Source organism: Macaca nemestrina, chromosome 15, assembly GCF_043159975.1.
Source record: "Macaca nemestrina isolate mMacNem1 chromosome 15, mMacNem.hap1, whole genome shotgun sequence".
Lineage (NCBI taxonomy): Eukaryota > Metazoa > Chordata > Mammalia > Primates > Cercopithecidae > Macaca > Macaca nemestrina.
This window is the reverse complement of record NC_092139.1, coordinates 97853259-97874871: the sequence shown is the minus strand read 5'-3', so window position 1 is coordinate 97874871 and position 21613 is coordinate 97853259. Positions and strand designations below refer to the sequence as shown.

The 21613-nt window shown below is 58.4% G+C and overlaps 1 protein-coding gene and 1 long non-coding RNA gene across 6 annotated transcripts; one reads left to right on the top strand and one right to left on the bottom strand.

The window, feature by feature from the left end:
- The first annotated feature begins 1631 nt into the window (after positions 1–1631).
- On the top strand, positions 1632–18753 carry LOC105487245 (LIF interleukin 6 family cytokine). Of its 5 annotated transcripts, XM_011750641.3 has the most exons (5): positions 1632–1865; positions 8171–8298; positions 12415–12535; positions 14267–14445; positions 15123–18753. In XM_011750641.3, the coding sequence occupies exons 3-5, from the start codon at positions 12517–12519 to the stop codon at positions 15531–15533; spliced, it is 609 nt and encodes a 202-aa protein (XP_011748943.1). In that variant the 5' UTR covers positions 1632–1865; positions 8171–8298; positions 12415–12516; the 3' UTR covers positions 15534–18753. The 5 variants fall into 5 exon arrangements, with proteins under 5 accessions (XP_011748943.1, XP_011748944.1, XP_011748945.1 ...); XM_011750642.3 differs by lacking the exon at positions 8171–8298; XM_011750643.2 differs by lacking the exons at positions 1632–1865; positions 8171–8298 and adding an exon at positions 10130–10219.
- On the bottom strand, positions 18670–20070 carry LOC112427630 (uncharacterized). The gene is made up of 3 exons (XR_003019320.2): positions 19942–20070; positions 19395–19525; positions 18670–19262 (listed from the first exon to the last, which is right to left on the bottom strand). It is a non-coding gene; the product is annotated as an uncharacterized lncRNA (long non-coding RNA).
- Between the last annotated feature and the right edge of the window lie 1543 nt (positions 20071–21613).

The window sequence follows — 21613 nt, the reverse complement described above, 5'->3', positions numbered from 1 at the left end:
CACCCAGAGGGGCTTGTGGGGCTGCCCCGGTGCTGTGGGTGGCTTGCAGAGTGCCACTGTGGAGTTTCCATCAGACAGAGGCAGAACGGGGCCTTGTCGAATCACCCTGCCGACTCCACAGCACGGACTGCTGTGTGATGGTCCCCACGACCATCCACCATGAGAGGCAGCAGTCTACTGGTGTCAACTACTGCTTTGTTGCCACAGTGCGCAAGAGCTAACGCTCTGCTAGGCACATTTTCCCTAGAGGGACGGGGCCCTCCATGAAGTGTGTGCTCCCTGCACTGACTCACATTAGGGACAAAGGGGTCACGAGCAGCTGTCCGCTGGCACCAGGCTAAGGAACATAAAGAGATCCTGGTGCAGTCCAGCCGCTGAATCCACTCGAAGCTGGGTTCTCTTTTTCTTTTTTAAGTTTTTCAGAGCGGAGGTCTGGGACTCTCAGTCAATGCTGCATGTCACACACATGAGTTAAAAGTTCCCTAGGACAGCAAAACTACAGGAAAAGGCGGGGAGGGGTCCTGGCACATTTTGTTAATCTACAGAACGAACTCTCAGCATAGAAACAGCAGAGCCAGGATGTGAACCCGGGCCTTCCTTGGGCCTCTGTGGCCTTAGACTCTTTGCTGCAGGACTTCATGTGATTTTTTTTCTTCCCAGGGATGAGTTTAAAATACTTTAGAGTTATGCAAAACGAGTTAGACCTCAGCCCCCTAGCTGGGTACCCTGCCCGGGCTGAGCCTCAGTTTCCCCTCTGTACAATAGGGCCAACTTGGCCTACCTCCCAGCTGTGACAAAGATTCCCTGGGAGACAGCACAGACACGACATTGATGGCAGGGCCGTCCCTGAGCCAGTGTGGCTGAGGCTCTCTCTTATTTCCCCTTTCCCTCCTTAGTGGTTTTCTTTCTTCTCGGCTCTTTTCTCTTTGTCCCTGTCCTGTCACCTGCCCTGCCTGCCTCCCACCCTCCACCCAGGGGCTGGGACATGGGATCCCCACAAAAGCCCTTTTTCAGTGCCGAGGAAGGGTCACAGTCCATGCTCCTTTGGAGTGGGGAGGCCCTCCCAAGGCTGGCCCGGCTCCCTACGGCTCCCTACAGCTCCCTACGTCTCAGGAGGGCTGGGCTCGGGGAGGGGCGAAGGTCTCTGAGGGAGGGGGTTGGGCAGGCGGGGCCCTGGAGCTTGTGGCAAGGGTGGATCAGATGGGCCAGGTGGCACCCCAGGTTCGGAGGTAGGTGCTAGGGCAGGGAGTGGTGTCCTGGGAGGGGGCCCGGTGTCTCGTTGGGGGAACTGCAGCCCTGTGACTCTTCTGGGGACAGGGACAAGGGGAGGCTGGCTGTGCTGCACACGGCCTGTGGCAGGTCTGAGTCAAAACACCTAAGGCCGACCCCTGCGGTCATGCGGAGGGCTGCCCAGTCATCGCCTTATGCCGGCCTGGGTCACTCAGGCAGGCTGGGCGCGGCCCCGTCAGCTGTGACTCAGGCCCCAACGGCCTCGCCACGCAGCACCGGGCAGGGGCATTGGGCACCAGGAAGCCCCCTCCCACATCCCAGCCCTGCTTCTCCCCTTGGCCACTCCAAGACCCTGCCCCCACCTGTGTCAGGCACAGACTGGGTGGGAACCCGGGGCCCTCTGCACCTGCTGCCCCCCGCCATTCAGCTGGGGGCGGGTGTGGAAGTGGGGGTAGTGTCAGGGCCACCCAGCTCCGGACGGGAAGTCAAGTTGGGGGCGGGGTGAGGAGCCGACTCCAGAGAAGATCTAGCAGGAGAGGGAAGCAGAGGGGGCCTGGCCCGGAAGACGATGGTGTCCCACTGAAGACCTGGCAAACCTTCCAGATCCAGAGCGGCGTGTGCAGGCACAGACCACGGTAGGCTTCTCCCTGGGGCAGGGCCGGGGGTAGAGGCCAGCCTCCAAATTTATCCTCCACCAAAGCAAACATCGCTCACTCCCTTGTGGGTCAGGGGGCATCTGGTGGCTCACACATGCTCCAGGCCTCAGTTTCCCCTTCTATGCAATGGGCATGGTGAGATACGCCCTGAACACCTCTCTGAGGATGTCGAGGCTAAGCAGGAGAGAACAGATGCGAAAGTGTCATGTGGACATGTGAGGGTTTAAAGAGCATCAAAGTGTTAAAGGGCAGAGGAGAGAGCTCTGGACACGGTGGCTGGAAGGAGGCCTGGATTTGAATCCTGGCTGTTTGGGACCCTGGAGGGGTCAGTCATCTGGGGGTTTTGAGTGCTGGATTCCCAAGGGACCCTCAAGTTCTCTTTTCCCCAGAGCAGTGCAGGGGGCCGAGCCCATGAAGACCTCAGTTTCCTTCTGATGGAGAGGTGGTTCCTGTATAGCAGGCTCCAGCATATGTGGTCAGACAAGTTCAAGGCCCCCGTGCCTTTGGCCTTGGGCCAGTGCAGGACTTGACTGCTGTGTGCCTCACTCACTGTGTAAAATGTATCTAATTATGAGATCACAGTGGTGAGAAAGGAAAAATATAGGTAAAATCCTTGCACGGAGCCTGACATGAGAGGGGAAGGGGCTCGACCCCAATTTTGCCGTCAGCAGTTCCCGAGGCCTGGGGAGAGGCTTCTGAGGGGATAGGGAAACTATCTCCTGGGTGGGCCAGTCCTGGGTCTGGATGCTGGGGTTCCCTGGCACGCTGGGGCCGGGTGGGGGCCTGGGCTCTGTCCCATGAGTCCCTGGTTTATTTTACGTCTGTGGATCTTAATTGTCTCCTCTCTAAAATGGCGACTGTAATTCCCATTTGGAAGAACTGTCGTGAGGACCTGTAAATGGGAACTGGGGAGAGGGGACGTCCTGGAAGTCTGAGGGGAATGGGAAGGGGCAGCCGGGCCAGGAGAGAGAATTTCTCCTCCCCCTTCTCCTCTTCCTCCTCCCAGAGTCTCCGCCAGGCAGAGGCACGTGGTCCTGGCACCCCCTTGTGGCCGGTCCTCAGGGCTTCCCCAGGAGGTGCTGGACACGGCATAGGCTCCTCCACGACCCCCTCAGCGGTGCCTCCCTCTCCAGCCTTGGCCTGTATCTGCCCACCCTCCATTCTGAGCCTCAGGCATCTCCACCCACCCCCTCAAATCCCCAAATGCCACCCCACCTGGCTCTGGGGGAGGCCCTGGCTGCAGGCTGGCCTGGGGCTGGCGGGGCCGTGGCCGTGGGGCCTGCTGCCCGCTGGGCAGTGGGGGGCGCTGCAGCCCATGGTTTGGAGCCGGGTAGGCGGTTGGGTGTCAAATGCTGGTCTGGGAGCCCTGGACCTGGACTTCCCCCAGCCCTGGGCCCAACTTTCCTGGGGACCTGGGTCTCTCTCTATATCCCCCACCACTGCTCCCCACAAGCTACTCTTTAAAGAACCTTTTGTTTTTCTCTTTTCTTTCTTTCTTTTTGTTCCCCCATGTTTTTTTGTTTTTTGTTTTTTTGAGACGGAGTTTCGCTCTTGTTGCCCAGGCTGGAGTGCAATGGTGTGATCTCGGCTCACTGCAACCTCCGCCTCCTGGGTTCAAGCGATTCTCGTGCCTCAGCCTCCCGAGTAGCTGACATTACAGGCATGCGCCACCACGCCCAGCTAATTTTGTATTTTTAGTAGAGACGGGGTTTCTCCATGTTGGTCAGGCTGGTCTTAAGCTCCTGACCTCAGGTGATCTGCCCACCTCGGCTTCCCAAAGTGTTGGGATTACAGGCATGAGCCACCACGCCCGGCCCCAGAGAAGCTTTTCTAGACACTTTGGGACTCATGGACTTATCTAGAAAGGGACACTGAGACTCTGAGAAGCTTCCTTCTGGAATTCTCACAAGCAAATCAGGACTGAAACCCAGGGTTCCCAGCTCCCTGGGAGGTCACCAGTCCACATACTATTGGGAATGTGCCACTAATTTGCTGTGTGGCCTTGGAGAAGTGACTTCCCCTCTCTGGGCCCCATAGCTAAGATAATATCAACAACACAGCCTGGTGCAGTGGCTCACACCTGTAATCCCAGCACTTTGGGAGGCCGAGGCAGGAGGATTGCTTGAGCAGGTGTGATTGAGGCTGCAGTGAGCTATGGTGGCACTACTGCACTCCAGCCTGGGCAACAGAATGAGTCCCTGTCTCAAATAATAGCAATATCAATAACCAAGGTATGTCTTCCGTGCTGGCCAGCCTTTGTGGAGGATATCGCTGACCTCACAGGTTGACAACACTGTTCCCCCATTTGGTAGACGTTGGAACTGAGGCCTGAGCAATCAGGCCACCTGCCCAAGATTGCACAGTTTGTAAGTGGCCGAGGTGGGCCTGGACCTGGGGTCTGGCTGATTCCAGAGCCCACTTAGCCTCCTCCCCTCCACAGCGCAGCCTCATCTCTTCTCCAAGCTTTTCCTTTACCAAGTGGGGACGCTGAAGCCAGTAGGGGCCAAGACAGGCCCTAAGTCCTCCACCCCCACCTGGCACGTGGGCCCCCTGAGGGCGGGGAGGCACAGGCCACTGTCCTCCCTCCGCAAGGGTCCCCTGCTGCCAGCCCTCTGGCTAGGGTGGACTTAGGAGAGACCTTGACAGCCGAGAGGTTCACAGAGAATCTGGCTCTTTGGACAGCCCACCATGAATGACACCAGGCCCAGGCGTTGGTCCCACCCAGAAAGGGAGGAGATGGAAACAGGGTCCAGGGGTGGGGTGGGGGCGGAGGCTCGGCTGGGCAGAAGATCAGAGCGGGATTGTGTCATGCAGTCCTGTGGCTTATCAGCCACCGGGAGGCCTGGTCCAGGCAGAAGGAGGGGCTCTCCAGGGAGTGACTCTGCGGGGACCCCCCTGGGCCTGGCTGCTCAGACCACACCTGCGCCTCCAGGGTCCTGTTTTAGGGAGGCTGGGGGTAGGGGGCTGGGGTGGAGACCTGGCTCCGTTACACACTGTGTGACCTGGCACAAATCATTCCACTCTGTGAGCCTCAGTTTCCAAGTCTGTCAAATGAGGATTAAAATGCCTCCCTCAGAGAATGGGGGTCAGGACTTGAGCCCATAGGGGCTTCTGGTGAGCACTTGGTAATGCTTGGTTTTGTGGGGAGGGGGTGGGAGAGAGGCTTATGAAAGCCTCGGGGGCCTGTGCCCCAGGAAGGGCACTACTCCGGGCTGGGAGGGTCCTGGAGGTCTAGGGGGACCCAAAGGTGCAGGAGGTGGGGGACAGGTATCACGCCCCAGTTGCAAGATACAGAGGCAGGCCTGGCCCCTCCAATCCCAGGTCCCACCAGCGGCTCCCCAACCTGGCCCCATCCCTCCCCTCACCCCAGGAAGCTCACTCTTCCTTCTCTTCCCAGGGAAGAGGATAGTCCAACCTCAGCCAGGTCTCGCCCCTCCATCCTCCCCACCCAGTGGGATGGGACCACTTTATTCTTTCCATGTCATCACCGTCGCCAGACCGGAGGCTCCCATCACCCTCCCACCCACCATCCTCAGAACAATCCCTCAGGCTCCCCTGGGCGCTGGGACGGGTCAGGGTGGCCCCAGTGTGCTTGGCGGGGGGAGGGGAAGGAGAGAAGGCCAGGGCCACACCTCTGCACGGCCAGTTTCAGGCTGAATAGGTCCTTGGGCCACTTCCTGTTCTGTTTATGGCCTCCGAGTCCAGGAAATCATTGAGTGACACGTCCCTCCTTTACCCCCCAGCCCCGCAATTATTTAATAGGGGCCGCTGTGGTCTCTCTTTTGGAAAATCCAGCGGGAGAAGAAAGCTGTCAGCTCGCCTCTGACATCAGCTTTGTCCCTGTGCCAAGAGTCAGGGTGGCCAGGGCGGTGTGGGGAGGAGGGGCTGGGGCGGGGTAGGGAGGAAGCCAGCTGCTGGTGGCCCCTGTGACGTGAGGCTGCCACATGGTTCCCAGGGGCGGGGGTTGGAGGGCGAGGAGCAGCGATTGTTGGAGACACACGCCGGGGCACACGCAGGCCTGGAGGCTCAGAAATGCACGCGTGCACGCCCAGGGTTAGACCTCCTTGCTCACCTAGCCCTTGTGCCCAGGGATCCACAGTCCCACACAAACTCAGGCAGACACGAGGCCAGACACACAGTCGCACTGGCTTCATGCCCATGGGCACGTGTGCACACAAACACACACACAGACACACTCACACAACCACACGGAGAACTCACAATAGCAGCCAGAGATGTGCACCATCTAGCTCTCAGTCACACAAAGCAAAAGGTACAAGCAGATCTACACACGTGAACACACTTGCACACACCACACACGCACACACGGTACCAGACACAGGCATGCACAGACACAGAGGCACTCACTACACACGCATGCTCAGGCAAATGCCCGCTCAGACTCGGACAGACAGACAAACACACTCAGCCAACGTCCCAGGGCCACAGGGAGCCCAAGTGTGCGCCCTCTACTGCAGGCTGGGGCTCTTGGCCTCGGGCTGCCCTGGGAAGGTGGCTGTGGCCACTTCCTCTTCCCGCACCCTGCGGTGAGGATGAAAGGCTCCCTGGTGGAGTAGGAAAGAAAGGCCTGTGACTGTCCTGGGCTCCACCCAGGTGGGATGGGGCAGGGCAGAGAGCCCAGGGGTCTGAGGCTGCGGAAGGGAGTGGACAGTGAGCGGCTGGGCTCTGGGAGGCCTTTGTCACGGCACAGGGTGCCACCAGGTCCCCCACGTTGAGCACCTGCTCAGCCCCGCGCCGTCCTACCCTGCGGCACCTCTGGCCCATTCCAGAGCTGGAAGGGAAGTCAGGAGCCCCGTGAGACACTGCTGAGTGACCTTGGGCAAGTCACTCCTCAGCCCCTCTGGGCCTGGCTTTCAACATCGATACCAGCGGCTTGCAAATGTTTTTGACTGCCACCCACAGTAAGAAATACATTGCACCTTGCAACCAGATGAGGATGCAGATACTGACACACACAGGCAACCGGAAAAAAAGTTTCATGGAGCGATCCTCGCCCTGGCTCTGGGCGATGCCAGGTGATTTCGCTATTCCATTTCCTTTTTGAAAGTGTTGGTGGCAACCCTCTAATTGAATCCATGGCCCACGAAGAGGCAGAGGCCCGCAGCGTGAAAACACAGCTCTCTCTACATCTGCCTGCAATGGTCTCAGGCTAGTTCGAGATTCAGGGAGAGCCTGGGGGAGGTAAAAGTGCTTGCAGAGTCTCAAAGGCCATGCTCACGAAATGCTGATGGCTGAGGTAGACAGCAACGCATTCTACAGAGCCCTGGGGGGGACCGGCCCCACGCAACGCCACAGCCAGGCCTCTGGCTGGCCCTGCCAATGATCGGGGGCTGCTGCTTCCCTTGCAATTTCTATCAGAAATGAAGAAAAAAAAATGCAGTCACTCTGATTCATCTCCAGGGGGTTGATTCCTGACACAGTAGGTCGGGAAATGTCAGGGTGATGATGGGAGCAGTTGGCAGAAGGCCAGGGTGGCTTCTGGCTTCTCGTTGGCCCTGAGGGGATACTGCTGGTCGCTGCCAGAGACTGGATCCAGTAAGGGTGAGAAGGGGCAGGCGATAGGCCCAGCATCTGGACCTCAAGAGCCCCCAGAAGACAGCTGGGCTCTCCAGGGCCCAGAGATGGGGGGAGTACTGCTTATTTCCCCCACCGAGGCCCTGAGATGCTACTCACTCTCCTAAAACCCACACCAGACTCCATTAACTGAGAGGACCCAGGAGCCACCTCCTGCTCTGACTCTCAGACCCCACTGCACTGACCACGGGACCCAGCCCTAACCCAAGCCCCTGACTCGGTCTGGGGTTTGAGCTCCTTCTTCGGCCATAGCCAGATCTTATTAGAATGGCTGCCACACGTTAGGCGTTTGTCCACATTTCCCAGGAAACATCCCGGTGATGGCCCCACAAGGCTGTTACAACAGCATCCTCATTTGCAGAGGGAAAACTGAGGCTGTGAGAGAGGAAGCGCGTTGCCCCGGGCCACATAGCTGGTGGTTGGGGCAGGAGGGATTTGAACCCACACCACTGGGGTGAGAACAGTAGAGGCACGGTCCGCTGGTGGCATTACACTGTCACTCCTCAAGCATTGAAGAGTGTGGTGCTCTTGCCTTTTTGGCCAGGATGCCCAATTGGCTGGGCTGTGCCAGGCATTCCTGAGTTTCCCCATCTCCTCTGGCCACCCCTCACCAGCCCTGGGCCTGGGACCCACCCTCTGGACCCCGGCTTCCTTCCTAGGCCCACCTGAGGACTCTGTTCATTTTCCAGGTACCAGGGCCAGAGGAGTTGGGGAAGGAAGGAGGGAGGACAGACTGGGCAGCCGGGGGTGCCCGGAGCGCTGTTTCTGGGTCACCGGTCTTGGGGAATTCCCCAGTGCCCGGAGAGCTGCTTACCTGGTGAGTAACCGCTGCTGGCTGCCCACACAGAATGCCTGACTGTGAGGGGACCTCCCGTCCCACCCCTGCCCATGCCACTGCCATGCTGCCCTCTCTCCTGAGAGCCCCGGGGTCCAGGAAAGAGACAGACAGGCAGGGGGCTGATCCCCACCCCCGCACCCCCCCCCCACCCTGGGACTTTGCAGGGGGCGGCTGGTGATTCAAGCCCCTCAGAGCTGAGTTTGTCTCCTTCCTTCTCAGTTGGGGCCTGGGGGTGAATCAGCTTCTGGGGGCGGTAAGGCCAGGTCAGCTGCTGTCCTCAGATCAGGCTTGGGGTGGGGGTGGTGAGGGGCCAGGAGGGGGGCTCTGGGGGACTGAGCACACTGCCCTGCCAGCCCCCTTCCACAACCTGTCTGATTTTTCTGGGGCACCCTGGAAGCTGGAGGCTACGTGGGTATCTTGCCTCGATTTACCATCAGCAGAGGCTTGAGAGGTCTTGCTCCTGCCCAGCCTTCCCCACTCAGCACCCTGGCATGGACCCAAGATTCCCCATCTGTCAAATGGGGACAAGACCCCTTGCTTCACAGGGAGGTCAGCACAGTGGGTGGTGATATGCAGAGAGGCAGCTTGCTGGGTGCCCAGAACCATGCTGAGCCCTGAGCCCTCAGAGCAAACCCACAATGGCGGTACCATTATTCCCATTTTATAGCTGAAGAAACTGAGGCCAGGAGGTGGCAGTCCCTTCCCCAAAGTCACTCAGCTCATAACTGGCAGAGCCAAACCTCCAACCTGGTTCTGAATGAGGCCAGAGTCCATTCTTCAAACCCTCAGACCTCTTTGTCTCCTTTCCACAAGAGACTTGGCACTGACGGTTTTTGGAAACTGTAAAATGCTTTCTCAAAAAATACTTAACCTCTATTCATGTCAAGGTATAACCCTGAGCCAGGTGCTGTCAGGAGTACAAGGGAGTCTCAGACCCCATTGAGCTCTCAAGGGTTGAGGAATAAGACTCGCCCCCACTTGAAACAAAAGTGGGTAGGACAAGGCTGGTGTGAGCTGGTCGGGGCTGTGGGAGGCAGGGGAGGCTTCCTGGAGGAAGGTGGCCCGAGCACACCTGCCATGCCCTTCACTCTCTGGGAGCAAGAGGTGCTGCAGGGATTGCTGTGGCCTGCAAGACAGAAGCCCGGGTTCCAGACCTGGCTCTGTTATTAATTCTTTGTGTGAGCCACACATAGTATCTTCACCTCTCTGAGCCTCGGTTTCCCCATCTGAAAAATAAGCAGCTGTGACATTCCAGGAGAGAGTTGTGGATGGCAGGTAAAAATCAGCAGAAAACAAGCAGCTGGGTAGCTGAACGTGCTAGAGGGTGCACTCACTTCCTGGAGAGCCGTGATGAGTTGGATGGCACAGCCACCTGGAGACAGCACTCCTGGGTTCTGGCCTGGTAACTCCTGCTCAATGTCAGGGGATCCCATGTGGCTGGGACTGTCCCGCTCACCCTGAGACCGGTCATATCCCCAGCAAGCCCCATCTGCAGGAGCAGGACAGGCTGTGGATGAAGTCACAGCTGGAAGGGGCCAGGCTGGGGCTGCCACTCCAGGGTGGGGCCTGGGGTCGTGACCCTGGGAGCCGGCAGCCAAGAAGGGAGGGTGCCTTCCATGAGGGAGCTGGCTGGGGGCGGGGAACACACACACAGCATAGAGAGGGAGGGAAGAAAACAAACTCCCAGAGACCAAAGTGGGCCTGGAGCGTAGCCTGGGCGGCTGATTCCTGGGGGCCGCAGCCACGTTGCAGGCGGCACACGGACTTGCGGCTCCGAGACCCTGCCCGGCCTTCCCTCCAGAGGCCCAGAGCAGGTGGTGCCTGGACATGGACAGGAGGGGGAGGCTGGGCCTGGGGCACCGAGGGGCCCAGAGCACTTGGGGAGCACAAACCAAGTCAGGTACCGTGAGAGGAGGGGAAACTGAGGCACTGGAGGGGCCTCAGTCAGGGCTGGGGTTAAGTGGCCCTAGTGTCAGTGTCTTCTAGACCCTGTCCTCACTTCCTGTTTCCTGTGGGGTGGGGCTGAGATTAAACAGCGATCAGGGGTGGATTATAGGGCTGATGTGGGGTCTGGCTTGCCAGAAGGCATGCAAGACCTGGGGGTCCGCTTGGAAGGATGCAGGGGAGACACTGGGCAGCATGGTGGTGGATGTAGGGGTGGCTGCAAGAGAACTCTTGAGCCTAACGAGAGACTCAGGCCTGGCAACGGGCGTTTGATAGGTGGAGGCCACAGTGAGCCCCTGGTCACGTGGATTTGGGGTCCAGGTCAGGAAAGCCAGGCTGAGTTAGGTGACAGGGGTCTAGGTGATGTGAGATGGGACTGGGGACTGGTCCAGAGTTCACGTGCTCTGAGTGGTCAGGTCCTTGTGCAAGAGATGCTGGGGGAGGGGTAAGAAGAAGGGTTGAGTTGGGGTGTCCTGGGATGTGCGATTGCCTGAGCCAGGCCAGGGCAGGTGGGTCTCCTAGTAGTGTACGCTGACCCCAGAGCAAGTGTATAGGAGCAGTAAGTGCCAAGTGGGGCCCTCCATGGTCCCTTAAAGAAGAGACAAGGTGTGGGGTGGGAGGCAGGAAGGAGGAAGGAGAGCCAGTTCGGGAAGTGCCAGCTGGGATAGGCAGTTTTATCACCTCACATCTGAGGCCCTGCTGGGAGAGAATGGGGGGGCAAGAGCCTAGATAAAGCAGGGTGTGTGTGTGGTGGGGAATGGCAGCAGGCACCAGGGCTCGTCCTGGCACGATGAAGGAGGAACGCGTGGCTGGGCAGGTCCGGGATGTGGCAAGAGGCAGGAGCTGGGGGCATGGAGGATGGGCGAGGGGGCGGTGGGGACCTGGGCAAGGCCGCAGGAGCTCCCTGGCCTTGGAAAACCAACTTGCACACCTTGATCTCAGGTCAGGGTCGGGCGGAAGGGCTGGGAAGGGGCCCCAGGGGACTAAATCCTCTCCTGGTACTGGGGGGTCCCCTGGCAGCTTTAGAGATGGCATGGCCCCAGATGTATGGCATGCTGTCTGGCCAGCGCTCCCGCGTCTCATAGGGTGCATTTATTTTCACTTTTCTGTTGCCTTTCTTGGAGGTGTCCCTGTGCTCATTTTGCCCTGCTCCCCACTACTCCTTCCTGCCCTTCCTCATTCACGAATCGCCCGGCCTCAGAAGAGCCTCTAGAAGCACTTTTTGGGGACCTCCATCATTCTCTGAGGCTGAGCTCCAAGGGGCTTCCAAGGCAGGTCTGGAAGGGACCAGCCACTTCTGTTTCCCCAGCCATCAGTCAGCACCATGAGGAGGAAACTGGGGTACGATTTTGCCAAGCCTCTCTCGGTCCCGCTTCAGAATGGAAATGCTGGACCACCTTCCCAGAAGCGCCTTCCCAGAGTGTCCCGACAGAACTGAGTCACAGCCACCCCTACTCCCATGTCTTCCTAGCCCCTTCCCCAGCCTCACAGGTACAGTGGTCAGCAGGGCGAGTGCACTGGTGGTGTCTGGAGGCCTGACCCTCTGGGGCCCTGGGCAACGCGTTCCCCTCGGAGCCCCTTGGAGCCCAGTGGCAATGGGCAGATTGGAGGAGGCTACCTCTGGGGTGGCTTCTAGCGCCCATGTTCAGTTCCACTTTATGACCGTCTAAAGTCCACGCCGGCTCCGGCCCCTCCTCCTGGAGCCTCCTTCTCAGCCAAGCCCCAGCCCTCCTCCTCCCACTGCCCCCCTAAAGCCCCCCAACCAGGGGGCACAGAGGCCAGTCTCCATCTGCTAGTCCAGACTCGCTACCTCCCCAAACGCAGGTGAGTCAGGACCGTCTGGGGCGCCCACTGCTGGGACCCCTGCTGACTCGGCCAGGGGCCCCCTCCTGGCGATGCCCATCTTCAGACAACTCCTGGGACAAGCCAGGCAGGAAAACCGCAGGGCGTTTTGTCGAAGGCTTCATTATAATTTTATCAATCAAATTCTTAGAAGAGGGAAAAAGTCTGTTCTCCCCACCCTCCCCCCTCACTTGTCCCCCCCCCTTCACTCTCACTTTCTTCCATTCATAATTTCCTATGATGCACCTCAAACAACTTCCTGGACTGGGGATCCCGGCTAAATATAGCTGTTTCTGTCTTACAACACAGGCTCCAGTATATAAATCAGGCAAATTCCCCATTTGAGCATGAACCTCTGAAAACTGCCGGCATCTGAGGTTTCCTCCAAGGCCCTCTGAAGTGCAGCCCATAATGAAGGTCTTGGCGGCAGGTAAATACACCCGCCCCGCGCCGGCTTCGCGTCCCCGCTGCGGGGCGCGGCGGCAACTTGGGGCGCTTGGTAGTGCGAACCGGACGCCCACCCGCCGCAGACACACGGACGCTTGGGGCGCCCGCGCAGCCACCGGAGGCGCGGGGTGGCGGCCCGGAGCGAGCGCGGGCACATGGTCCCAAGCACCGCACGCCCCGCGGCAGGTTGGCGGCGAGGGAGGGGGCGCCGAGCCTTCCTCCTCCTCTTCCTCCCCCTCGCCTTCTCCTCCTCCTCCTCCTCGCTCCCAACACTCTCGCTGGCTGCTCTTCCCTCTGCGCTTTTTCGCAGATTCACTCTCCCTCTCTCTTTTTCTTTTCTTTCTTTCTTTCCGCTTTCTCCTTTCCAACCGCGGTCCCGGGCTGCTCCCAGGGAGGGGCGCGGGCGGCGAGCAGCTTGCAAACTCCGGCCTGGGACGGGAGCAGGTGCCGCCTCCATCTGCTGGTGTCTGGAAGCGTGTGGTCTGCGCTAGGTGAGATATAGGGGTGTGGTCCCCCTCCCGCAGCCACCCCGGGGCCTCAGCACTGCCTGGGGATGCTGGGACGAACAGGGGACCCAGGAGAAGTGAACTTGAGGCTGCCCTCGTCCCCGCTGTCCCAGCATGGGGGATCCGGGGGAGGTCTCCAGCTTCACTCACCCGCTGACCCCGGCCCCCACCACCTTCAGATGCCCTTCTGCGGAGCCCTGGAAAGGCGTCTAAGGGGGCTTAGGGGAGTGGGGAGAACAGGCCCCCCTGGGGGAGGGGCAAGCCAGGACGTGTCGGGACAGCTCCCAGCTCTCCTGTCACCTTTCACTTTCCTTCCTCCCCGCCCACCCGACTGCCTATGACCTTTTGCCTTTTCTCTCTCCTGGTGCACCATTTCCTTTCCCTCCCTGAGCCGGTGTGTGTGTTAGGGGGGAGGGGAACCCCTGGGACAAGGGACAGCAGATGAATCGGGAGAAGGCATGGAGTCAGGGGCTGTCCAGAGCTGGGGGAACAAAGAGTTTTGAATGATGATTTGGGGATGGAGAGTGGGGACAGCCAGGCAGAAATGGGGTGAACTTGAGTGAGATGGGGGACACTAGGGAAGGAAGAGATAGAAGATGATGGGGACGGGGGCAGAATGGGGGGCAATTGGCCAGGGAGCCAGAATCAAGTGGCAGGTTTGGGAGGGAGACGAGGATCAGCCGAGGACTCCTCCCCACTCCCCCATGCCCCGTGGTCCCCATGGGTGCCTGGCTTGGGAGATTTGGGCTGCAATGGACCAGTGAGTGGGAAGCGCTGCTGAGGAACCTGGGCCATCCTGGGAGGTGGGAAGCAGGGATCTCCTTTCTGGTGCCTGCTGGGCCTGGGGCCTGGTGCCTTCCTGCCAGAGGGCCAGGGGGCCTCAGGGCCTTTGCCTTCCTGAGGGAAAGGGTGGGACGGCTGGGAGTCCCTCCTGGACCCTGCACCCTTCTGGTGGAAATGGCTTGCATCTTGCCCTCGTCTTTCCGTCATCCCAGGGAGCAGGGAGAGTTAAGGTAGAGAGAGGGCAGCAGAGAAACACACACAGTGACAGAGTGAAGACTAGGCCCCAGGAAGATAGCTGCAGGTGGTGAGGAGGAACCAGGGGTCCTCTCCCATGCGACCCTTGCCAGACCCCCATCCGGTGTGCCATGACCCCAGGCCACCCTTCCCTGCCTTTCTACTCATGGCTTCTTCCTGCCTGTCCCCAGGAGTTGTGCCCCTGCTGCTGGTTCTGCACTGGAAACATGGGGCAGGGAGCCCCCTCCCCATCACCCCTGTCAACGCCACCTGTGCCATACGCCACCCATGTCACAACAACCTCATGAACCAGATCAGGAGCCAACTGGCACAGCTCAATGGCAGTGCCAATGCCCTCTTTATTCTCTATGTAAGTTACCCCTGAGATACTGACAGGAGATGGCAGGGAGGGGGCTTGTAAATATCATTAGGGAGTGTCCTGATCTGGGTTGAGGGGACCTTTTGGGGCTGGAAGGAGAGAATGGCTTGATTAAACCACCCGCAGACTCCTGCCACTTCCTGCCCACGCTTCCCAGAGAAGCTTCCTCAGGGTGCCCAGTGAGCAAGGGGAGAGCTGGGTGCAAAGGTGGGGGCCTGGCACTTCTTGTCTTGTGATTGTCCTGCTGCAGGGAGGGAGGGATGGAGGGGAAATGCGTGTGAGGCACCAGGGAGATGCGGTTGAGAGGCAGTGGGCTGTGGGTGCTGGGCGTGGAGGGGCGCCCTGGAACATCGTGAGTGCAGAGATGGAAGTACTTGTGTGTGGTGCCCCAGCTGGGGCTAGACACCGAGTTTTCCCTTCTGTCCCCTTAGGGTGGTGATGATGATGATGATGACTGCGTGCATGGCTTAGGCTTTGATCTTTAGCAAGGACACTCACACTACAATTACTTTTGGCTCTCATGACAATTCTAGATGCTTACAGGGCAAGGAGTTGGGTTCTCATGCGCTAGATGGGGAAACTGAGACTCAAGAGCTTGCCCAAAGGGTTGGCGGCAGGGCTGGGACACAGACCCCTGACTCCCACGTCACCTGCCCTCTGCCCCTCAGTACACAGCCCAGGGGGAGCCGTTCCCCAACAACCTGGACAAGCTGTGCGGCCCCAACGTGACGGACTTCCCGCCCTTCCACGCCAACGGCACGGAGAAGGCCAAACTGGTGGAGCTGTACCGCATAGTCGTGTACCTCGGCACCTCCCTGGGCAACATCACCCGGGACCAGAAGATCCTCAACCCCAGTGCCCTCAGCCTCCATAGCAAGCTCAACGCCACTGCTGACATCCTGCGAGGCCTCCTTAGCAACGTGCTGTGCCGCCTGTGCAGCAAGTACCACGTGGGCCATGTGGACGTGACCTATGGCCCTGACACCTCGGGTAAGGACGTTTTCCAGAAGAAGAAGCTGGGCTGTCAACTCCTGGGGAAGTATAAGGAGACCATCGCCGTGTTGGCCCAGGCCTTCTAGCAAGAGGTCTTGAAGCGTGCTGTGAACCAAAGGATCTCAGGAGTGAGGTCCAGATGTGGGGGCCTGTCCTAGAGTGGCTGGGGCCCAGGGCATGGCTAAACCCAAATGGGGGCTGCTGGCAGACCCCGAGGGTGCCTGGCCAGTCCACTCCCCTCTGGGCTGGGCTGTGATGAAGCTGAGCAGAGTGGAAACTTCCATAGGGAGGGAGCTAGAAGAAGGGGCCCCTTCCTCTGGGAGATTGTGGACTGGGGAGCGTGGGCTGGACTTCTGCCTCCACTTGTCCCTTTGGCTTCTTGCTCACTTTGTGCAGTGGGCAAACTACACAGTCATCTACAACAGCCCTGACCACAGCGAGACAGCAGGGCCCCGGGGAGTGGACCAGCCCCTGGTAAATGATCACCATCTGTGCCTTTGCTGCCCCTTAGGTTGGGACTCAGGTGGGCCAGAGGGGCTGGGGTCCCAAAGGACTCCTTGTCCCCTAGAAGTTTGATGAGTGGAAGATAGAGAGGGGCCTCTGGGATGGGAGGCTGTCTTCTTTTGAGGATGATCAGAGAACTTGGGCATAGGAACAGTCAGGCAGAAGTTTCCAGAAGGAGGTCACTTGGCATTCAGGCTCTTGGGGAGGCAAAGAAGCCACCTTCAGGCCTGGGAAGTAAGACGCTGGGAGGAGGAGAGGCCCCGAAAGCTTTGGTAGGTTCTTCCTTCTCTTCCTCGTGATCTTCCTTACAGCCTGGGATGGCCAGGGTCTGGTGGCTGAACCTGCAGCAGGGGTTTGTGGAGGTGGGTAGGGCAGGGGCAGGTTGCTAAGTCAGGTGCAGAGGTTCTGAAGGACCCAGGGTCTTCCTCTGGGTAAGAGTCTGTAAGGAGGGGCTAGGGTAGCTCAGAGTAGCAGCTCACATCTGAGGCCCTGGGAGGCCTTGTGAGGTCACACAGAGGTACTTGAGGGGGACCGGAGGCCTTCTCTGGTCCCCAGGGCAAAGGGATAGCAGAACTTGAGGTCAGGGTCTCAGGGAACCCTGAGCTTCAAGCGTGCTGTGCGTCTGACCCGGAATGATTTCTATTTATTATGATATCCTATTTATATTAACTTATTGGTGCTTTCAGTGGCAAAGTTAATTCCCCTTTCCCTGGTCCCTACTCGGCAAAATATGATGATGGTTCCCGACACAAGCGCCAGGGCCAGGGCTTAGCAGGGCCTGGTCTGAAAGTCGACAATGTTACAAGTGGAATAAGCCTTATAGGTGAAGCTCAGAGAAGGGTCGGATCTGAGAGAATGGGGAGGCCTGAGTGGGAGTGCGGGGCCTGACTCCACCCCCATCCCCTACTGTGACTTGCTTTGGGGTCTCAGGGTCCAGGCTGCAGGGGCTGGGCCAGTTTGTGGAGAGGCCGGGTGCCTTTCTGTCTTGGTTCCAGGGGGCTGGTTCACACTGTTCTCGGGCGCCCCAGCGTTGTGTTGCGAGGAGCACCGCTCCTGGTTGAAATTGTGCCCCCTGGAGCAGTGGGCAAGACAGTCCTTGTGGCCCACCCTGTCCCTGTTTCTGTGTCCCCATGTTGCCTCTGAAATAGTGCCCTGGAACAATCCTGCCCCAGCACCCAGCGTGCTCCCACGCAGCAGGGAAGCTCCTCCGGTGGCCCGGACACCCATAGAGGGTGGGGGGGCCTGGCTGGGCCAGACCCCAGGAAGGTGGGGGAGACTGGGGGGATCAGCTGCCCACTGCTCCCAAGAGGAGGAGAGGGAGGCTGCAGACGCCTGGGACTCAGACCAGGAAGCTGTGGGCCCTCCTGCCCCACCCCCATCCCACTCCCACCCATGTCTGGGCTCCCAGGCAGGGAACCCGATCTCTTTCTTTGTGCTGGGGCCAGGCTAGTGGAGAAACGCCCTCCAGTCTGAGAGCAGGGGAGGGAGGGAGGCAGCCGAACCGGGGCAGCTGCTCAGAGCAGTGTTCTGGCTTCTTCTCAAACCCTGAGTGCGCTGCCGGCCTCCAAGTTCCTCTGACAAGATGATGGTACTAATTATGGTACTTTTCACTCACTTTGCACCTTTCCCTGTCGCTCTCTAAGCACTTTACCTGGATGGCGCATGGGCAGCGTGCAGGCAGGTCCTGAGGCCTGGGGTTGGGGTGGAGGGTGCGGCCGGGAGTTGTCCATCTGTCCGTCCCAACGGCAAGATGAGGATGTGGCTGTTGAGATTTTGGCCACACTCACCCTTGTCTAGGATGCAGGGGCCGCCTTCCCCTTCCTGCTCCATCTGGCTTAGCTTGGGGCAGGCTGCACTCCCCCAAGATGGACTTCAAGAAAGACAAATTTGCCTGGAAACCAGAGTTGCTGATTCCACCCAGTGCGCCCCACTGACTCACCCATCACCTCATCTCCCTGTGGACTTGGGTGCTCTGTGCCGAGACCACCTGGCGGCCCTGGTGGCCCTGGCTCTGAGTCACTCTCCTGCCCAGCCTGGACTTGGACCCATGGTACCCATCCTCAGTGCTCCCTCCAGATCCCATCTGGCAGCTCGGCGTCCACTCTGCACAGCATCACTGAATCACGGAGCCTTTGCGTGAAACAGCTCTGCCGGACCAGGAGCTGAGTTCCTCTTCCCTTTTTATCTGCTGGTGCGGATCACACCTGGGCCTGGCCAGAGGAAGAGAGAGGGACAGTCATTTTGTAGTTTACCAAGAGAGACGTCTCCAGCTCTGGGTCCTTATTTATTATTTAAACATTTTTTTAAAAAGCACTGCTAGTTTACTTGTCTCTCCTCCCCATCGTCCCCATCGTCCTCCTTGTCCCTGACTTGTGGCACTTCCACCCTGACCCAGCCAGTCCAGCTCTGCCTTGACGGCTCTTCAGAGTAGACATAGTGTGTGGGGTTGGAGCTCTGGCACCCGGGGAGGTAGCGTTTCCCTGCAGATGGTACAGATGTTCCTGCCTTAGAATCATCTCTAGTTCCTCACCCCAATCCCGGCATCCAGCCTTCAGTCTCGCCCACGTGCTAGCTCCGTGGGCCCACCGTGCGGCCTTAGAGGTTTCCCTCCTTCCTTTCCACTGTAAAGCACTTGGCCTTGGGTGACAAATTCCTCTTTGATGAATGTACCCTGTGGGGATGTTTCATACTGACAGATTATTTTTATTTATTCAATGTCATATTTAAAATATTTATTTTTTATACCAAATGAATACTTTTTTTTTAAGAAAAAAAGATAAATGAATAAAGAATCTACTCTTGGTTAGCTCTCCGGAGTGTACTGATGTGGGGAGATGGGCTGGAAGGGTTGGGACTATCACTGTCCTGGGCACCAGCCAAGTGGGACTCAGCGAAGGGCAGAGGAGGGTGGGGGAGGGGCACCCGGCATGGGTGGGGGCAGTTAGGTGGTATTTTGGCCAAGGCAGAACAAGGTGGGTGGTGTCTAGATCATGGGGGGCCCCCAAGGAAAGAGATGGATTGTTCCGAGGTAAAGGGGGTGCCGGCCGCAATGGGTCACTCCTGTAATCCCAATACTTTGGGAGTCTGAGGCAGGTGGATCGTTTGAGCCCAGGAGTTCGAGATCAGCCTGGCCAACATGGTGAAACCCTGTCTACAAAATATACAAACATTAGCCAGATGCTGTGGTGTGCGTCTGTGGTCCCAGCTACTCGGGGTGCTGAGGTGGGAGGATCCCTTGATCCCAGGAGGTTGAGGCTGCAATGAGCCATGATTGCACCACCGCACTGCAGCCTGGGTGACAGAGGAAGACCCTGTCTCAAAAAAAAAAAAAAAAAAAGAAGAAGAAGAAGAAGTAAAGGGGGTGCCGTGTGATATCTCAGCTCGTTCCCCCCAACTCCTCGCTTAATCTCATGGGATCCCCAGGAGTTGCCGTCCCCACATACCAGAGGAGGAAATCGAGGCTCAGAGCCATGAAACCACGTGCCCAGGGGCACCCGAAGTGTTTAGGGCCAGTTAGGGCCACTCCTTCACCTCCAGATCGCATGATTTTTCCCCTACATGAGACTTCAAGGACCTGGAAGATACCAGCTGCCAAAGTCTCTGTTGCCCAGGAATGACCCGTTGACCATTCAGAGGGACATAACAGGACAACTCGAATGGCCCCAGAGTGGGAGGAGACAGGTGGTCCTACTCAGAATCACACGGGACACTGGGGCCAGAACCAAGGAGGACTCTGCCCGCCCTGATTCTGTCCCTCTTCCCACTGCCCATTTGGGAACCGAATCCCCTTCCACTGCAACCTTCTTCCCAGGCCTCTGCAATCCCTTCCCCGGGGGAATTCAAGGTCAGAACTGGGAAGCCACAGACACTGAGACTCTGGAGCGGCCCCAAATGTCTCCCTGCTCTTTGCTCTGGGGTTTGGGTCTGGGGCTTCCCCCTGAGCCGAGATTTATTTCGGGGGTCTGGGCGATGTTTCTGAGAGTCACCTACTTGCTTGAATATTTATAAGTGCCAGCTCCTGTGCCGGGTTGCAATACCTTCTAAAAGCTCACAGGCTGGGAGGGACAAATGAGGATGTATGTGATGGATGAGGCACATAGAGGGCGGTGAGGCCACGCTGGGGAGAGCCTCGCTCTGGGAGGCAGCAGGGGGCTCGGGCTATGGTCCCCTCTGCTCTCTGTGCTGTGAAGGGACTGTATTCAACAACATGGCGCAACCTTCACCTCACCTGGAAGCTGATTAGCAGTGCGGAATCTTGGCCTCACCCCCAGACCTGCAGAATCAGAATGTGCACATCAACAAGATCCCAGGAGACTCGTGTGCACATTAAAGTCGGAGAAAGGCCACCCTGTGCTTTCATCTCTCATTCCTCAGGAGTCCCCCACGCCAAGTGCAAATGGCCAAGGGCCGGGAAGGCAGCAGCTTGGGAGGGAGAGGCCAGCAGGCCCACAGCTGTTTCTGAGTCTTCCCCTGAAGTCTCCCGCCCAGTCTCCGGGAGGCTGGCTCAGGCCCTGGGCCACACCCCGCAACGTCCTCCCCCGCCGCCCAGGGGTGGAAACACCCCTCCCATCTGCTCAGGGAGACAAGGTTGAAGATTTTCAAAAGCAACCTTTACTAGGAAACTAGAGGAAAACAAAACCAATGGCAAAGCACAGAAAGGTGGAGAATGACAGCAATGCCCTGGGTGGCTGGCTGCGGGGGCCAGGGCCTGGGGGTACTCCCTGCCTCTCTCAGCCTGGGAGAGGGCCCTGCCCTGGCCAAATAGAACAAAGGACTGTTAATTGGTTATTGGGTCACCCTCCAAAAGAGAGGCAAAAACAATCACTTTGTGGGAAAAAGTGGGAGAAGGGAGGTGTTTGCTTTGCTGGGAAGGCCCTGCCCCTGAGGCCAGCTGGGATCCTGGGCCTGGTGCTCCCCGAAGCAGTCCTGTGACCCTTTTAGTGAGCTTAGCTGTCTTATCTTGAAAATTGCAAGAATCATCAGTGACGAATGCCATCTTATCTACTTCGCAAGGTTGTCCGAAGGAATTACAAGTAGGGAAATAGAAATGCCTCGTGAATTCTGCTCCTTCAAGGGTGGAGATGGTCCAAGCAGAATGCGTCTCAGACACCTGGTGCCCTCGTTGCAGGGGAAGGGGCCACTCTCTCCCAGTGAATGTGGGAAGGAGGATTCTGACAGCCCTGAGTTCAAGGTCGGGGCCAGGTGGATGGGGAGGGGCCGAGCCTGGCAGACAAATGTCCTAGTAGCTGTCTGATCCCCTCATGGTAACTTGAGTCTCGGGCCCAGAGGATGCTTTGAGAGAGAGGCCCCTTGACCCCAGGCATGTGGTAGAGCCAGCGGGGCAGCCCTCTTGCCCAGCCGGCTCTCAGGAGTTCAACAGGACATGGCACCACCCTTCCTCCAATCCCAAGAGCACAACTGCCAACAGCTACCCACAGGATACATAAGCCCATGGGCTCTACGAGGCCCTACATCTTACAGTTCACAAAGCATCTTCTCACCCATCACGAGATCCTCCCAACCACTCAGTGAGGCTGTGGCTGGGTGACTCCCTCTATTTCACATAAGGAAACTGAGGCCCAGGGAGGCAGAGGGTTCCCTGACATCACTCAGCTTGTGAGAGATGCTGTTGATGTTTTCTCATCTTTATGGTCAATACCAT

Bases quoted from the DNA above. Each gene is read 5' to 3' on its own strand.
- LOC105487245 (XM_011750638.3), top strand. From the start codon at position 14,173: ATGCGACCCTTGCCAGACCCCCATCCGGTGTGCCATGACCCCAGGCCA. The intron at 14,446-15,122 runs GTAAGTTACCCC...TCTGCCCCTCAG, and splicing joins ATGCCCTCTTTATTCTCTAT to TACACAGCCCAGGGGGAGCC.